This window comes from Silene latifolia, chromosome X, assembly GCF_048544455.1.
Source record: "Silene latifolia isolate original U9 population chromosome X, ASM4854445v1, whole genome shotgun sequence".
NCBI lineage: Eukaryota > Viridiplantae > Streptophyta > Magnoliopsida > Caryophyllales > Caryophyllaceae > Silene > Silene latifolia.
In genome coordinates, this window is record NC_133537.1 from 332,824,350 (window position 1) to 332,842,663 (window position 18,314).

Here is an 18,314-nt window from a genome sequence, read left to right on the forward strand (position 1 = left end):
TTTTTCAAACAATATAATGACTATAATTAGAAATATAGATAAAATTTATGTTTTGACCTTAAGTGAAACTGGTACATAGCTTTGTCCCGAGTGTCACAGTCCGGCTGTAGTATTATTAAAAACTAAAACACGAAAATGTAAATTTAAAAGAGTCGAATTGTCGAAGTGCGCAGACCATCAAATATACTCGCTCCAAACTCCTATGATGTTGCACCAATTCTCATTTTGACGTTTATTAAGTCGCAGAAACTGACGGTCAAATAACAACACACGTGTGGGGTAGATAAGACAAAAGAAAGTCTTAGAAAGAAGATTTATTTTTTTTTATCTACGCCACACCAGACATTTGATACGTGTCGCATGCAGTTTCATGATGAGATATAGCGAGGAGACTTGGCTGACGATGTTGATGGGTTATTCAAGAATTGGGGACCGGAAACGGTCACTATTGCCCTAATTAACAAGCAATTAAGATGGGCCTAGTTTGATAATTTGAGTGGTTGCTTGAGACGTTGCTATTGTAACATGTGTGATTCTCAAAAACAACATTTAGGCCAGTAATTATATTTGGTTGTGTGTGTTACAAACAATGACAGTTGGGTTTGAAAGATCTAACTCCTTAACTTTTCCTTGACTTTGTTGGATTATTATTGTTAGTACTATAGACCTATAGTACTATGTACACACTCAACTGTAAATTTATTGTTTATTATTGTTGTTAATTTTGATGAAGAACACATGGCTTTTAGAAAAGTTTCCTTAGGGAAGAAATAATTCAAACAATAAATGTAGGAAAAGTGTTTGACATATTGTTTAAAATTGAAAAGAGATGGCATTATGTCTAGAGTTGTACTCCCTCTCATCCAGATCAAAGGTTATATTGACTTTTTGGCACTATTTATGACTGTAGAGAATATTTGGTATAATTTGTAATATATTAGAGAAAATATAGTCATATGAGATCTTGTTGGATTTATCGTAATGAATGCTATAAAAATATCAAATTTTTATAATTTTTAATAATGTGTAACTAAAGATAATCACGTTGCAAAATGCGCTAAAGTCAATGTAACCTTTGGTGTGGTTGGGAGGGAGTATAACGGTGCAAGTTAGCTCGGCCCAGCCCACACCTCTGAGCCACAAAACCCAGTGTGGCCAGCCCATAGCATAGCCCGACACGACCCGAACTCCCCCTTAGGCTGGGATAGTGCTCATATTTCATAGGTAGGTCCATCACTAAAAAAACAAATGAGCCCAGCCCAACACTGGCCCGCTACTTAGTAGGCTAGGCTTGGGCTGGAAGAAGCCGGCACAACACTGACTTGGTCCAGACCGATTTCATTTTTGGGCCGTGCCTGGGCTGCAACCCCATGGCCCAGCCCGTTGAACAGCTCTAATTGTGACAATGTATCATGTACTTCCTATGTTCCATTGAATTGTTTACATTTTTCAAATATGTGAGAAGAATTTTGAATAACGCAAACAACTCAATGGAACAAAAGAAGTACTCCGTATGTTTTTAGTGGTGTTCTTTGGAACATGGCAATGCATACTCCACTAGTAAAGTACGGAGTAATTACGATTTGCATGCGTTAAATCTAACAATTGTGTAAAATCCGGTTAAACTAAAATCGTTATAATATGGAGTAATTGTTAACGTCGTTTAGAAATGTTGTCAAGGCAAACATATAGACTCTTGTTAAGGCAATGAAATGCTACTTCCAAAAGTTCAATTTTTCCATCAATAACTCAGTAAGAGACCGTCTCACAAGTTTTTGTACGTGAAGATGCCAAAAGTATAGCTTGTTAAGTACTCCGTAATTAAGATGAACAAGTACACAACACTGTAATTGATGGAAATCGTTTGCTTATTATATAATGTGCATACAAATTCCCAACATACAAGATTACAAGAATATTTCAACATGAACACAAACCAACCATAAATCTACAACCAAAGAGCAATTACGAAATATGTCCGTCAACAAAGAACGTCTCTCAAAGTCTCAATGCACATCGCCTTTTTCAACAACAAAGCCGAATGTGGCGCACACAACAAATCAACAATTCCCGGAAATGAAACTGTGAATAAGGTCTTGGCTCGGAAGACAAACAATAGCCAATAGAATAATCACGGGTACTTGTACAAGGACCATCTCGCTCTGATATGATCTTATTAGATACTGATGAGTAACACCATTCGGGATGGTGAGACGATCTCATACAAGATTTAGCCTCTAATTTCCAACCCGCTTTCTGGCGCAAGAAGGCTTTGAGAATTCTCTCGGCTACTCCCATAAGCTCTCTCCTTAAACATTAGATCCACTTCCTCAAAAGTCAAGGCCTTTGTCTCAGGCACAAATGCGCACACAAACACAAACGCCAAAACCACAATGCCAGCGATGATCAAGAAAGTGCCGCCTGTCCCAACACCATCAGCTATCGACAGGAACGATTCTGAAACAATAAGGTTTGTGATCCAACAGACGGTGGCCCCCATCCCCCCACATAAACCACGGTATGCCTGAGGGTATATCTCAGAGTTGATTGCCCAAGGCACTGGCCCCATACCAGGAGCGAAAAAGGCGATATAAAGAGCCAGACCCACTACAGCAAGCCACGAGTAGACCGAGCCCGACTCACTAGATGTGCCCAACATTAAAGAAACTGAAAGGAGTATAAGGGAACCGAATACACCTGCCAGGCTTGTGAGGGCTAAGCTACGTCTCCCCATATGATCGATCAAGTATATGCCTAAGACGGTTCCGACTGCATTCATCGCAGCCACGATGAGCGAGATTAGTAGGGCTAGTTTGTTGGAACTGAATCCGGCCATTTGTACTATCGTTGGGCTGTAGTACATGACTGTGTTAATTCCTGCAAATTGCTGAAAAGCCTGCACAAACAAGAGTTGCACCTATTTAGGGCAATCCCTGGATTCTAACACAAAGACTTTGTATAGAAGTGTCGTAGGTTAACTTAGTCGAAACAAATTTAGGTCAAAAAGCAGAGTCAATACTTATATATTACGAGTATTAACCCTTTTAAGACCGCCACAGCAGAGTATATGATTCACAGCATTCTACTCATGCAGTCTGTTCGACCTAAAATCAGAGTACTTGTTTCGAGAAACGAGACACTTCAATTGAGTTAAACGGCCATTTTGCGAGATATAAATTAATAGAGCAATTATCTTAAAAAAAATGATCGATATATGGAGTGCAGAAAGTCTAGAGAATGAACTAACCAAAAGACCACCTCCAGCAAGAAAGGCTAGCCTAACTTCTTTAATTCTGAACACATCCATAATTTGAACAGCTTTCTGCTTACGTTCTTCTTCGGCTGCAGCAGCGAGTAAATCAAGCTCATCTTCCAGCCTAAATGGATCATAAATTCTTGACAACACTTCTGCAGCTTGTGCCTTATCTTTCTGTAACATATAAAAGCATATGTTTTCCTTAAAGTCTTAAACAAGAATTTGAGAGGTAAAGAGTACAATGACTTAAAACTAGAAGGAACAAATAGAACCTTCATGTAAAGCCAGCGAGGGGACTCTGGTAGAAGCAGCATAAAAAGGAATTGTAAGATGGCTGGGACAGCGGAGACACCAAGCATCCAACGCCAAGTTCCTGGAACCTGCTCATGGAATGCAGGTAAAAGACGGTAAGAAAAACAAGGAAAGGATAGTCAAATTTATAGGACACTTAAACCCAGAGTTTCACTTTAAATAACTTTAGAGAAACAGCTACACCACATTACACCAGTGCCTCAAAGCCTTAAAGAGACCCAAAGATAATCTGCAATTTTAACTCTACATGTTTCCCAAAAGAAAGAATCAGCTTGAAGTGAACCCGTGCTTCTATTTTCGTCGACAGTATGATGAAATATGTTTTAGGTTCAACTGACGATCCAAGAAGTAACCATTCAAAAACTCTAAAATGCAAGCAGTACAGGCGTTCAGCACACCCAACTACCCAAGACAACATTCAAATATATGGGTGTTTTGTGTAATGTGTCACAAACTATGTTACTGAGATGTGAATACGAATGTCTGACACAGGTACAATCCCAAGCTTCGGACTGGGAATGACTCTGACCCACGTTAGACAAGGGGACTCTGACCTAAAAATGAGGATACATGCAAGGAAATACATTCAAACATAAACTTCTTAATAAATAAGAAATACTAAAGTGAGAGATATGTTTAAGAAGCAAAGCTTAAAATCATTAAATATCATACAAAATGTTTCATAAAGTCTCTTCCTCTATTTTGTCTTGCACCCTATCTTTTTTCTAGCTAGACTATCTGATTGGTAAGCCGTAAGGTTGGGTACCGGATTCAATTCCCATATCAGTACGACAATAGAAATGGCGAACATAGGTTACATACAAGGTAGGAGCGAAACGATATTTCTACAGCACATTAAATTGAAATCAGAATGTTGACTTCATAAATATAAAACCCTTGCGACATGAAGCATACCAAAGAACTATACTACGGAGAAGAAAAATGAAAGTTATGTAACTGACCTCAGTGAAGGCAAGATTAACGCAGTATGAAATAAACTGTCCGAAAGTAATCATTAGCACGTTTGTGCTAACAAGCCCTCCTCTTACTTCAGTTGGGGCTGCTTCTGCAATATATACAGGAGCACATACTGATGCCAACCCGACTCCCAATCCAACCAGCAACCTCCCAACTATGAGAACATATGGGTCAGGAGCAAGGCCCATGACAAACGCTCCAATAGTAAAGACAACATCAGCTAGAAGAGTGGCCTTTTTACGTCCATACGTATCATTAAGCCATCCACCACCACCGGCACCAATCATTGCACCAACCAATGCCATGCTCACAATCGTTTCCTGTCAGAATATGATATCAGAGCTGTTTATTATTTGTTGGTGGGAATATTATCCAAACGTGTACGAGAACACCATAGAAACTCATTTAATGTTATATAACTCATTTCATAAACGAGTAATTAACTTGTTGTACGCATACAACCGTCATACATAAGACTGATTGCTTAACAGATACTAATATATACTCCCTTCGTTTCTTTGATACTTTCAAAAAGGAAAAGCACAAGATTTAGGGTGTGTTGGTTGCAAAGTACAAGGGAAAGGGAGAGGAGGGGACGAAGGGGAGGGAAGGGAAGGGGACGGTGAATGGACATGGGAGTTCTTCTCCACATTTTTCGCACATTAGAGAAATTTTGTTTAAGCTTGGAGGAGTGAAATAGTATGTCTCCATTCTTGTACCTCTCCATTTCCCTCCTACCCCAAATTCCTAATCAAACAAGGGATTTTGTATCTCTTCCTCTCCCACCTCACTCTTTGCCACCAAATCCGTCAATCCAAACAAGCTTTTATGAAACGCTACAAAAAGGTCTTACCCTCTTGGGTACAGTAATAATCCTTTTTACTTTTCTCTCTTATAGTTTTATTGGGTAGTGGATGGATAATTGGATCATTAAATTAATAATAGTTCCCCAAAAGACAAGTGGAAGATAAAAGAAACATCCCAAAGTTGATATTTGAATGATATCAAAGAAACAGAGAAGTACCATATGATATGACCTAAGTCATGGTACTTGAAGAGTTGAAGGTTCTTGGGAGAGGCTAGCATGGCATTCTCAAATGTACTAAGAGAAAGTTTGGACAGAAACACAATCGATGTAAGTGAAAATGGTTTTGAATTAAATTTCTAATGGTAATATTCACTATACCTGCAAGAAGCTGCTGTTTTTGACCTCCGGGAAATCATCTTTAATATACAGGAGAGCCCCCGAGATCACACCTGAAAGCATAAATTTTCCATCATAAAACTACTAATCATCAAGAAGAAACGGCACGAAGCTAAATGGCAGCATATCTACTATTTCCCTTCTGCTACCCCTCATTGCTGGTCTCTGTTTGGAGTCATTGACGACCATATTTAACAATACTATGTCCCTCAGGGCATATAAAGGCGAGTTTTCTTTAATTATGACACGATGACTAGAATAGAATATCAGGTTCTCTATTTTATGGGATCAAAAGACAAAGCACACTTCAGAAAACTTCTATAAATTGTCACATAACTAAAGGCCAGTAAATCCAACAGTGTAAAATTTTGAAAGTATAAACAAACAGGAGTATGATGGTAGAGGAACAACAGTGTTCAAGGGCTACCGCAAAACAAAGGGGTTCATTATTTCGGTCTTTCCCTGAAAGTCTGAGAGGTAAACAGGGATACACTAAGATGATCCAAAAAAAGAGAAAGTTGAATATCCGAATCCATTAGGCTTGATCATGTACCAAAACAGAGTGTCTCACTCTCACACACACATTCACACTAAGCAGTTAGTCTTGTTGAAGATGGGTCGGAGCAAGTGACGGGTAATGCCACTCACAAAACGGATAGGGGGGACAAGGTGGGGGCACCCCCATGTGCTTCCCTCTCTCCTCTATTTGGGTCATTTGTGAGAGTAAATGGTATCCGTCACTCCAAAGTGACGGATACGTGCCGTCTTTAATGAGATTTTGTGCACTAAATGAGTGAGAGACGGTCGCTCATGAGACCTACTATTTAGTCAAATCACTACCCCTTCCGTCCCAATCATTTGTTTATTTTTGTATTGTTTGTGAGGGTTATTTCAATCAAAGGTAAATAAATGATTGAGACCGAAGGAGTAGAAACTACATCATCTCACCCGGCAAAATTAAGGGGCTTGATTTCGTAACTGAACAAAGTCAAGGGGCTTAATTACTACTTTCAAGCAGTACTACATTCGCAAAGCAAAAAATTATCATTTATTCAAACGAGTATAAGAAGAAATAGTATACCAGTATCATAGCCAAAGAGTAATCCAGCAATCCCAGCAGTGACAGTCAAAGCCAAAACAAATCTATTCCCAAAATATGTAATTCTCCTCTCTGGAAATGAATCCAAGTATCCTGAACTTCCAGGGATTGAATCAAGTGTCATCTTCTCCTCCCAAACTTGTCCTTACTCCTAAAAATCACCCCTAAATTTTCAAAATTGAACAACACCCACAAAATTATTCCACATTTCAAAATCAAATTCAATATAAAAACAACCAAAATATCAACAATAAGTCTCTCTTAAGATTACAATATCCGTCTAAGATGAAAACGGGTCAAATAAGCTCCCACTTGCATATATAGGACAAAACTTTTGTTCGTCTTTATGAATCCTCATGTTGTTTTTCATACTTGACTCGTTTTAAGTTTAATTACCGTATTAAACAAGAATTTGTGAAAGATCAAATTTTGACACATACCCACTAAAGCTACAGTCTAAAATCCAGAAATCTTTCAAACAACTATGCAGTCAAAATTGAACACCCAGAAAATTATTTCACATTCCAGAATCAAATTCAATATAAAAAAACCAAAAGATCAAATTTTGACACATACCCACTAAAATTAAAGTCCAAAAGTCCAAAACCCAAAAATCTTTCGAACAATTATGCAGTAAAAATTATCCCCAGAATTGCATAAATGTTCAAATGAACTGATAATTAATGGTTTTGATTAATTACAGACAAATATAATCAGATAAAATTTGTTTGAAAATCTGTTATTTAGTTGTTTTTGTTGATAAAAATGGATATACAAATCAATAATTGAGTGAAGTTATTGATAAGTTTAAACGTGAGAGAGAGAGAAGGTTGATGTGCGAAAGGAGAATGAAGGAGAAGATGAAATGTGGCACCAGAAAGATGGTTTAAAACGTTACTGAATTCTGACAGATTGTGGGGACCTGTTGTTGTACAGAAAATATTAATTGAAAAAAATGGTAAGAGTATTTAGGGTGATGCACAGGTTTTTTGAGGATGACTCACCTACCTCATTTTCTCTGTTTCACAGTTCACTCACTCCAGGATTTTATTACATTATCCATGATTTTTTTTGCTAAAATAGAAATCACAAATCATGTTTTAATCTGTCACAAATTTTCGTTTAAGACGGGAATACGGTATTAATAGTGATCAATTATTTACCCAGCAAGTCTTATATTTCTGGCGGGCAGATCAGTTACAAGCTTGCGACGGGTGAAGTACTATTCATGTGAGCACTTTACTTTTGTCTTATCTACCCACATGGGTAGTACTTAACCCGTCGCAAGCTTGCGACGGAAATGTCCGTCACAAATGAGAATTTGTGCTTAAATAAGTGGCTAGGAGTTTAATTTCTGACTTTTACAAATAATACCCATTAAATTGTATCCATAAAAGACTGTCCCAATGGTTGAAAAAATTGTTTTAGAAAATTGCTATATGTCATTGTTTTGTAGGGTTGTTATGCAATTATATCAAAAATGATTTTGTTACTTGAAAGTCTTATATGCAAATATGAATTTAATTTCCTTGAATTTGTAGGTGGTTTTTTTTTTTTTTTTTTTTTTTTTTTTTTTTTTTTTTGGGTAAAGAGCTTGTAGGTGGTGTAATAAGAAAGTTGTAGAAAAAGAAGAGAAGCGTGGAAGAAAGGATCAAGTTATAACAATAAAACAATTAAAATGACACGTGAAAATGAATTAGAAAGGAAAAAAAATTTCATAGTTGAAATTTTCTTGCTAAATTTTATGGAGGATAATAAGAGAAGGGAGTAGAAATAAAGAGGAGGAAAAAAAATGAGAAAGCAACTTATGTAAAGAAAGTCAATTGCAAAGTTTAGGTAATGTTGTTGTGACTTTTCTTAAACGTAGAATTAGTCATGACTCGCAATTAATCTTATGTATAGAATTTGCGAGCCAAACAACGGCTTATTTTCATCGACGACGTTTTATAAATATTGACGACGTTTTTTTTTTTTAAAAAAAAGACGATAATTACCCTTGCACTCACACACCACTTTCTATCTCTAAAAAATTTCCTCTCAAATTCTACTAAAAATCAACTAAATTAAAAAAAAAACAATTAACAAGATTAATTAACATGACGGATCCCGAATCACCGGTACTTAAACAACTTAATCGCTTCATTATTTGGTTAATTTTAATTTTTTGTTGCACCGTTAAATCTATTCGATAATTGATTTACGTCACGTATTGACTTAGTAATAGCAAACATTGCGATTTATTTGCGTAAATCTGAGATTTGTGCCCCCAAGGTTGAACCATGGACCAAACATTGAGATCCAACGTTCAGCCATAGACCAAACGTGGAAACCCAACGTTGGCCATGGTCCAAACGTTGGATTCCCACGTTTGGACCATGGCCAACGTTGTTTTCTCATGTTTGGACCATGGTCGATTGTTGAATCTCAACATTTAGTCCATGAGCTAGTTCATTTTTTTTTTTAAAACCGTGTTTAATACATTTATTTGCCGATTTTTTAAAATTATTTAAGTTTTTTGGTCGATGTGCGTTAATTTCTAACATTTTTTAATTGGTTTAATGCAGATGGGAGATCGAAATGTAGTTGGTTTTTAATAGAATTTGAGAGAAAAGTGTCCAGAGAGATAAATGAGTGTAAATGTGCAAAGGGCATTATCGTCTTTTGGAATGAAAATGTCGACGATGTTTACTGAAACGTCGACGATGTTTACAAACCGGGAATTTTGAACCACATTATGTAAAGTAGGTCAAATATTCGAGTTAGTCTGACTCGGGGGAAGGTCAAGTAAGGATAAATGGACCCCTGCTCGGGGTGGGGGACATGTCAATCTGGGCCGGGCCGGGCCTAGTGGGGATGTATCCGGAATCAGTTCGGTGTAGGGTCAAGGGGCGGGTCTAGTGCAAGTATGTGCTGAATGTTGAGGGCGGGTCGGGTGAGATTTACTCGCCCTAGAGCCTGCCCTTTTTTTGGTGGGTTGGGACGGGCTGCTCACGGATAAAGCAGGCCGGGTGAAAATCGACAAGGACCGGTCAGGTCCTGGCAAATCGGGTCGGACATGAGGTTTGACCACAACACCCCGCAGTTGATATTATCGAACAAATTACTCTGGCTTAGTTCATTTGCTATCTTCTTTTGTCTTCCCCTCAATTTTTTATTCCTTACAATCTCATCCGATCCCATTTCTCTGAAATCAATCCTCTTCAACATAATACAGTACAAGATTCAATCTTTCTTTCCTTTCAATTAAAAAAAATTTCTTGATTAGTAAACTGGGTTTAAGCTAATTATCTCACAGAATGTCCTACTACAAATTAAAGACACAAACACTGATGCACTACAGCAGATACTTGTACAGGAGATACTTATGCACAAGTTCAGATGGTTTAATCAAGTGTAAAGCTAACTACACAGCATTGACACCAATTTCATTCCTAGACCGTGCGGCGAAAGTCTTTGCTGATCGAACCTCCCTTGTTTACGGTCCAAGGTCTTATACTTGGTCTCTTACTCGTCGTCGATGTCTTCAACTTGCTTCCGCTCTTTCTACCACTCTCCGTGTCGAGCCTGGTCACCTTGTAATCCACTTCACTCCCTATCTACTAGTTTTCATTTTTGTTTAGTTGACTTTTATTTCTTAGGTCCTAATCATTTGTTTACGTTCTTTTAATTATTTAACCGATATTTTAATCCAAATAAGCATAACAAAAGTCAAAAGTATTAATTAAAAATAAAAACTTTAACTAGATTTAATTTACCCGCATTTGTTTGGCTCACCTCTATTCAATTCATTTATTTATTTATCTTTGATTAAACATAAACGAATAAATAAAAGAAAATAAAAATACAATTCTCAACTAGATTTACATTTCCAGCAAGTCTTGCTTAAGACGGTACTATCCGTCTTAAGTTTAAGACGGATCAAATACATACCAAATCACCCACTTGTTGCCTAGAAAATACCAAAAGTTTTGTCTTTATTAACACCAAGTGGGTTGATTTGGTATGTATTTGACCCGTCTTAAGCTTAAGACGGATAATGGCCGTCTTAAATAAGAATTTGTGTTACATTTCAGTTTCGTTGACTAGTACTCCCATCCATTCAGTGGTGGATCTAGGGGGCTAGGAGAGGTGCTTGCCCCCGCTTGCAATCAGAAATTTCAAAATTTTCGGTTAAAATTCCAACATTTTTGAAGTTTCCATTAATATATTACCCGTTTACCCCGCTGGGATCAATTCCTGGATCCTTCACTAATTACAATCATTTGTTTACCTTGTTTAACAAATGATTGGAACGGCTAATTAAATGATTCAGACGAAGAGAATAACTAAAAGTACATTCTAAATCATTTACATTTTTGTTTGGTAGACTCATATAGTCACACTCCTCCGTCCCAGTCATTTATATACGTGGTTTGTTCCTTGTAACTTTGGTCTTTGTGTATAATATACTCCCTCCTATTCACTATTTTCTTCCCTATTTCCTTAAACGGATTATTCAGGTTTTCTTCCCCTTTCTTATTTTGGAAATTTTTACTCTTATTTTATTCATCCCTCTCTCCTATCACCAAACCCCACCTAACTTTTACTCTTATTTTATTCATCCCTCTCTCATATCACCAAACCTCACATAACTCACAATTCCTTATTTAATTCATAATTATTCATACTTCTCTCCAATTCACAAACCCCACCATCTTACTTTATTCATTCTTTAATCATCTCCTAAATTCTTGTGCCCACATCAAAGGGGAAGAAAACCCCGAATAGGAGGAAGTATTATTCAAAGGTAAACAAATAAACAAAACCATTTAGACGGAATGAGTAGCTAAAAATAATTCTCAACTAGCTAGATTTACTGATTTTTGTTTTTGGTTGACTCATACACTTCTGTCGTTTCATTTGTTTACCTTTGATTACATATTTACATATCCCTCACGAATAAAAAGTAAACAAATGACTGAGACGGGGATAAATTAAACATACAGACATATTGATATGTTTGCAGGTGGCAACACTGGCTTCAAACGTGCCAGAAATGTACGAGTTGCATCTCGCAGTTCCCATGTCTGGTGCAGTTCTATGCACTCTTAACACCCGTCTTGACTCGCCCATGATTTCGACACTTCTGGCACATTCTCAAGCTAAGGTCTTGTTTGTTGATTCCCACTCACTCGACACAGCTTTAGACGCGATCCATCTACTATCCTCATCCAACTCACCACCACTTCTTGTACGAATTACAGACACAGAAATCGAGTCTCCTGTACCCGACACTAGTATTGATATTAAGCATTATGAATACAACAATCTGATAGACCAGGGTGATGACCAATTCAGTCCCATACTCCCCGCGCAAGAGTCTGATCCAATTAGCGTGAATTACACCTCAGGGACTACTTCCCGCCCCAAGGGCGTTGTTTATAGTCACAGAGGCGCGTACCTCAATGCCATATCCACCTTTTTGCTTCATGACATGCCTTCCATGCCTACTTATCTTTGGACCGTTCCAATGTTTCACTGCAACGGTTGGTGCCTTCCTTGGGGCGTTGCAGCCCTAGGAGGCACCAATATTTGCCTTAGGAAGGTCACCCCTAAGGCTATTTTCGACAACATTGTCCTACATAAGGTCACCCACATGGGGGCCGCTCCCACCGTGTTGAACATGATTGTCAACGCGCCCCTCAGTGATCAAAGGCCCCTTCCTCATAAGGTTCGGTTGCTCACTGGGGGATCTCCTCCGCCCCCTCAGATCCTCTCAAAGATGGAAGATTTGGGATTTGAAGTCGGTCACTTGTATGGCCTCACCGAGACCTATGGACCCGCTACTTACTGTGTTTGGAAGCCGGAGTGGGACTCTTTGGCTCCTCATGAAAAAGCGAGGCTTAAGTCTAGACAAGGGGTGCAGCATATTGGCTTGGAGGATGTTGATATTAAAGATCCTGTGACCATGGAGAGTGTTCCGTTTGATGGTAAACTTAGAACATGATCTTTCAATTGCATTGATACCTCTTTAAGTGGTGGAGCTAGGGGGGCTAGTAGGGGCGGTCGCCCCCCCCGGCGGATGAAAATTTCGAAAGTTTTAGTTAAATCTTTCAAAAAAATTCCGAGGGTGCTTTATGAAATTAGTCGTTCGCCCCCCCTAAAATTTTTTCGCCCCCCCTAAGTTCAAATCCTGGCTCCGCCACTCTCTTGTATAGAACATTGCCCTAGTCGGCTCCTATGCAGCCTTAGCTCTTGTGTTCGAAACACTAAGAGGTTGTTTTCGAATGTTACTATGAGCCGACTAGGGCAATGTTAAATCTCTTTCGTCTACCAATAAATTTGTTTTAAAGTAAATGCGCTCTTTGGACAGGAAAAACCATTGGAGAAATAATGTTCAGAGGAAACACAGTAATGAGTGGTTATTTGAAAGACTTAAATGCGACCAAGGAAGCGTTTAAAGGAGGTTGGTTTCATTCTGGTGATCTTGCTGTTAGACACCCTGATGGTTATATCGAAATCAAAGACAGGTTAAAGGATGTCATCATTTCCGGAGGGGAGAATATAAGCAGTGTTGAGGTAGAGACTGTTCTGTATAGTCATCCTGCGATTTTGGAAGCCGCGGTTGTGGCAAGGCCTGATGATCACTGGGGTGAAACTCCTTGTGCAGTTGTCAAATTAAAGGATGGATATGAGGTACAAGCTGAGGAAGTAATCTTGTTTTGTCGTAATAATTTACCTCATTACATGGCTCCTAAAACTGTCATCTTTCAAGACCTTCCGAAAACTGCAACAGGGAAGATTCAGAAGTTTCTTCTTAGGGAAAAGGTGAAGGCCTTGGGCAGCCTTCACTGATTGCCGGAGACTGGCTTTTTCTTTCAAAATGTTCTAGGATTGATTAGTGTAACCTGTAATTTTAGCGGATTAGACGAGATAGTAAAAAGATGTAGTATTGAATTTCATGATATTTGTCTAATGTGTTCTTGTTGAATTTAGTTGATTGTTATTAACTGAACAGTATGACTGGCTTGTTACGTCTTGATCGAAGAAGTCACAGCATCTCCTCTGTTTCAGATAATGATGCGCATTTTTCTACTAAAAACCTTACAAGTTCCTCGTACATGTGAAATATTTTGTTTGCAGGGTCGTCCTGCAAATCTTGGGATAGTTCAATTGATCTTTTTTAAATGCTCTCAAGCATGAGATTCGTGATGGCAATAGCGCTTCAGAGGCAAACGATTCCTCGAGGTATTAGATTATTGACAACATCTTGAATGTTGTATTAGATTATGGCTAGAATAATTGGTTGTCAAACATCTTGAATGTTGTATTAGATTATGGCTAGAATAATTGGTTGTCAAACATCTTGAATGTTGTGCGGAAGCGGAAGCGTGAATATCTCGTGTTGGTCTTTGCTGCATCTGTGTCCATAACCCATAATAGTACGATATTGTCCGCTTTGGGCTAAACCCTCACGGATTTACTCTTGGGATTATATTTTCTGGACACCTTATAAAGATGAGCTTTCATCTTTATTCTACCGATGTGGGACATGGGTTTGCACCCTAACAATCCTCCCATCAAACCAAGGACCATCATCATCACCTAGACACCCGCATCACCAAGTCTTGAACTCTTGATAACCTCCCCTTAGCCGACACACCATGCTACCACGAGCCATGTCTTTCACCACATGTCACTGCCTGGTCAAGTGAGTGCCCCCACATGCTCCTGAGTCCGCATGTCCACGTGCCCTTTTTGGGGATTTTGCTACACATGCATATCGAACATCCCTGTGCATCCAATGGCCTGATGAATCTCTGTGTCTAGCCCAAGTCGACGTGTTGGGCCTCTGCTGCATCTGTGTCCATAACCCATAATAGTACGATATTGTCCGCTTTGGGCCAAGTCTTCACGGATTTACTCTTGGGCTCTTTATAGTGTACGCCCAAGTCGAACTTTGGGCTCTGATACCACTTGTTGTGGGGAAGCGTGAATATCTCGTGTTGGGCCTCTGCTGCATCTGTGTCTGTAACCCAGAATAGTACGATATTGTCCGCTTGGGTCAAGCCTTTACGGATTTACACTTGGGCTCCTTCCCAAAAGGGCCCGTACTATTATATTTTTTGGACACTTATAGAGAAGAACTTTCATCTTTATTCTACCGATGTGGAACATAAATTTGCACCCTAACATTAAACATCCTTTCAAGCATATAAATCTGAAATACTTCTCCAGCTATAGGGGGTTTGATATTGTTTTTTTATTCCGACAGCTTTCCTGAAAATATGGGCAGCCTGGTATCTTTGCAAGTTTGCATGCATGCTTGAAGGTATTTCTCTTCAACTCTTATACACCCCCTCATTAAATTAGTCTTTACATTTTATTGAAATACCAATCACAAAAGAATAAAAACGTAAACAACCAGTCGAAAGTAAGGGAGTAGTCTTTAAACGCTTACATTTGATATGATATCCATGTCTTCATAATCTTAGCATTAAACTGTTGAAGTCCCAGGATCAATTTTATATTCTAACAGTTACTCCCTCCGTCCCAGAACAATAATGAGGGAGATAAGGTAATTAATACACCAAATCAACATTATTGCTTTCATTCTAAACATAAAACTCGTGCAACAAGATATAAAAAATAGTTCCCATGCACATGCACACTACTTCACATGAACACATACAAGTAATATTCTTTATGTTCACCAAATCCATTGAACATGGAAGATAAAAATAAAGGGACTACATGCCTAGATGGTACTCTATTATTCTTTGTTTTGAGTTTTGACCTCAGATTTACAACATGGGCAAGTACTAGATACTTTGTATTTGCAAATCCCCTTCTTCTTTATATAACCTCACCTCAAACAGTTCAACAACTCCTATAATCCAACATAAACCATTTCCATCATCGTCGCCGCGTTATCATATAAATAAAATTTGATAGCTTTAATGGCAGAAGAAGCATATCTTTGTATAGCAATCTCAATAATAGGGTTTTTGTATTTCATTCTGCAAATGTTAGAATCTCAATGGAGCAACTCGGTTTCCTTGTTGCTCCATGATCATCAATCTTGTTTTCCTCCGGTTCAACTGAGTGATTTCCCCCTCAGTTTTCCTTTCTTTTCAAAAACGGAGCAATTAGAGGAATAAGTCGTCAGGAATGGTCAGATGTATGCAGTCTTGCCCGTCAGTGTGTATTATTGTCCTAATTTCTAGTGTTTATAATTTACTTGTCATGAATACTCAGACGTATTTAGCCTTACCCCTTATCCGTCTGTTTATTGGGCTTGTAAGGCTACTATTATTTACAGCTGCCAAAAAAAAAAAAAAATCTGTTTATAATTTAAGTACTTCAGCTAGTAGAGGTAAAGTATTAGGGATATATAGTCAATGTCGGATCCTTGTATATGGATCCGGGGTCCCAGAACACCCGAAAACGATTTTCTTGTGTGTATTTTGTGGATCCGTCAATATATACAGTTGATATATGTAATCAATCCAAATTGGAGGTCAAATTTTATGTTACTCAACGTGTATTTTATGATTTCAATTGGATGATGTTGTACTACATTACTTTTGTTGACACTCAATTTTTTCTTGGGCAACACTTTAAGTTTGCACAAAATGTAGGAAGTTTGACTTTCAAGAAAACTTGAATTATGAGGACCAAATCATTGATTGACCGACAGTCTTATGAAAACAACAATTTAATAAAATTTTGTAAACTCCTAAATTAAACTAATCACATTTTGAACTTTTACGGAATCGTTCGTTACATCAACAAATGAGAAATATATGTAAATATTGTATTGGATTAATCTTTGAAATTGATTACAAAGTTTACAAAATTATTAGACTTAATACAAATTAAAGAACAATTCGGGATCAATACATTGATAAATATACGATTATGTAGTAGTTATTCAATGAATTTTTTTAGTTAGACTTTATGTGACATTGTCCTAAACAACGCTGAAATACATTTACTCAATCCTTATTATATATTTATCCGACAATTTTGATACATGAGACGATCTCATCATTCTTAGTTGGTTTATCATCTTACATCACTGGCAGAAAAAAAAAAAGATGATCAAATGTGAGTTTATTTAAACGTAAAATTTTTACCTACAGGCTACAACTAGACATGTTAATGAATTTGCAGGTAATTTATAGAGCAAAGTTTTATACGAAATAAATTCTCAAGAAAATTGGATCAAATTCATTTCTTTAACACATCAGATCGATATAGACATAAAATCCAACATTAAGAAAAAAAAAAAAAAAAAAAAAAGGCACTCCGTATAATTTAGGTAGCACGGACACTCCTCCTAATCGTCCTTCCCGTGTCGGACACGACACTCGTCGGACACACGTCAAAACGTGTCGGACACTTGTAAAGCCGTGTCTAACTTTCATCTTTTATTTGGGTATGTGTCTATGGTATTTTGAGTCGTGTTCATGATATTTGGACACACCTTCAAACGGAATCAAGTTGAATTTAAGGTAAATGGCGTGAATTATTATATGGTTGAATTTGGTAGGGAAATAAGTTGAATTAGGGGCAAATGATGTTCTGTAGACTAGTAATGAGATGTCCAAATAGATTGATTATAAATTGGTTTTTGGTTTTGGAATAAAGAATGATTTATAATTAACGTCAAGTTTTAACTTCACTTATTTAAATTTAATATTCAATATTTTTTCAAAAATAAAATCACACATATATAACTATAAAATATATATTTTATTAAATTTCAATGACGTGTCCCGTGTCCTAAATTTCACAGGATGCCGTGTGTCACGGTCCGCTACTTTTGCCGGACCGTGGCGCGCACCTTTGCCCCTTCTCTAGGCAAGATGCAAGCGACAAGGCTCTTCGTACTAGTGAGGGATCGCCCACTAGCACGATACTCGGGTCTCGGGGGTGTGTGTCGGGAATCCTAGTCACGATTATCAAGTCCGACACACGAAAGCAATAAAAGTAAGCAATACGATTATTGAAAGCAAGCAACAAGCAACAACAAGCTTTTGGATGAGAAGCGGTTTTTCATTGACTAGCACCTCTCAAAGAGGGAAATTTGATAGTTTGGTCCTGGTAGCAGGATACATTGAATTTACAAGTTTAGTTCAGAATAGCGATATACCTATTTATGGAAACCTATTCTAAAACTACTAAGAAAATACTTACTACAAATGTACAAGGAAAATGAAATTACATAAGCATAAAATAAATCTAAGGGCTCAAGTGTGCGGATCGTCACACTCTCCCCCACCTAATCTGTTGCCGCCCTCGGCAACACAAAAATCTTGAACGGTGCTTGGTGAGACATCCTCGGTGAGCTCGACGTCCATGCGGTGTTGGGGATTGGCTTGTACAACTCGGCTTGAATGTGCGCTTCGTCCCAAACAATGACTGGCCTCTTCGTCCCTTCAAGGATAGGCTGGAGTTCTTGACATAGAAGGCCGCCGAAC

At 38.0% G+C, this 18,314-nt stretch overlaps 2 protein-coding genes across 3 annotated transcripts; one reads left to right on the forward strand and one right to left on the reverse strand.

Annotated features, from left to right (window-relative positions):
* Positions 1 to 1,850: 1,850 nt before the first annotated feature.
* On the reverse strand, positions 1,851 to 7,793 carry LOC141618742 (inositol transporter 1-like). Its single transcript, XM_074435819.1, has 7 exons — positions 7,426 to 7,793; positions 6,832 to 7,013; positions 5,733 to 5,803; positions 4,531 to 4,866; positions 3,529 to 3,636; positions 3,248 to 3,430; positions 1,851 to 2,896 (listed from the first exon to the last, which is right to left on the reverse strand). The coding sequence occupies exons 2-7, from the start codon at positions 6,971 to 6,973 to the stop codon at positions 2,231 to 2,233; spliced, it is 1,506 nt and encodes a 501-aa protein (XP_074291920.1). The 5' UTR covers positions 6,974 to 7,013; positions 7,426 to 7,793; the 3' UTR covers positions 1,851 to 2,230.
* Positions 7,794 to 9,962: 2,169 nt separating this feature from the next.
* On the forward strand, positions 9,963 to 13,848 carry LOC141618741 (isovalerate--CoA ligase AAE2-like). Of its 2 annotated transcripts, none has more exons than XM_074435817.1 (3): positions 9,963 to 10,424; positions 11,855 to 12,818; positions 13,202 to 13,848. In XM_074435817.1, the coding sequence occupies exons 1-3, from the start codon at positions 10,146 to 10,148 to the stop codon at positions 13,681 to 13,683; spliced, it is 1,725 nt and encodes a 574-aa protein (XP_074291918.1). In that variant the 5' UTR covers positions 9,963 to 10,145; the 3' UTR covers positions 13,684 to 13,848. The 2 variants fall into 2 exon arrangements, with proteins under 2 accessions (XP_074291918.1, XP_074291919.1); XM_074435818.1 differs by having other exon boundaries at positions 10,336 to 10,416.
* The last annotated feature ends 4,466 nt before the right edge of the window (positions 13,849 to 18,314 follow it).

Bases quoted from the DNA above. Each gene is read 5' to 3' on its own strand.
- LOC141618741 (XM_074435817.1), top strand. From the start codon at position 10,146: ATGTCCTACTACAAATTAAAGACACAAACACTGATGCACTACAGCAGA. The intron at 10,425-11,854 runs GTAATCCACTTC...ATATGTTTGCAG, and splicing joins GTGTCGAGCCTGGTCACCTT to GTGGCAACACTGGCTTCAAA. The intron at 12,819-13,201 runs GTAAACTTAGAA...CTCTTTGGACAG, and splicing joins GGAGAGTGTTCCGTTTGATG to GAAAAACCATTGGAGAAATA.
- LOC141618742 (XM_074435819.1), bottom strand. From the start codon at position 6,973: ATGACACTTGATTCAATCCCTGGAAGTTCAGGATACTTGGATTCATTT. The intron at 5,804-6,831 runs GTATACTATTTC...TTATGCTTTCAG, and splicing joins ACTCTTTGGCTATGATACTG to GTGTGATCTCGGGGGCTCTC. The intron at 2,897-3,247 runs GTTAGTTCATTC...TTGTTTGTGCAG, and splicing joins TTGCTGGAGGTGGTCTTTTG to GCTTTTCAGCAATTTGCAGG.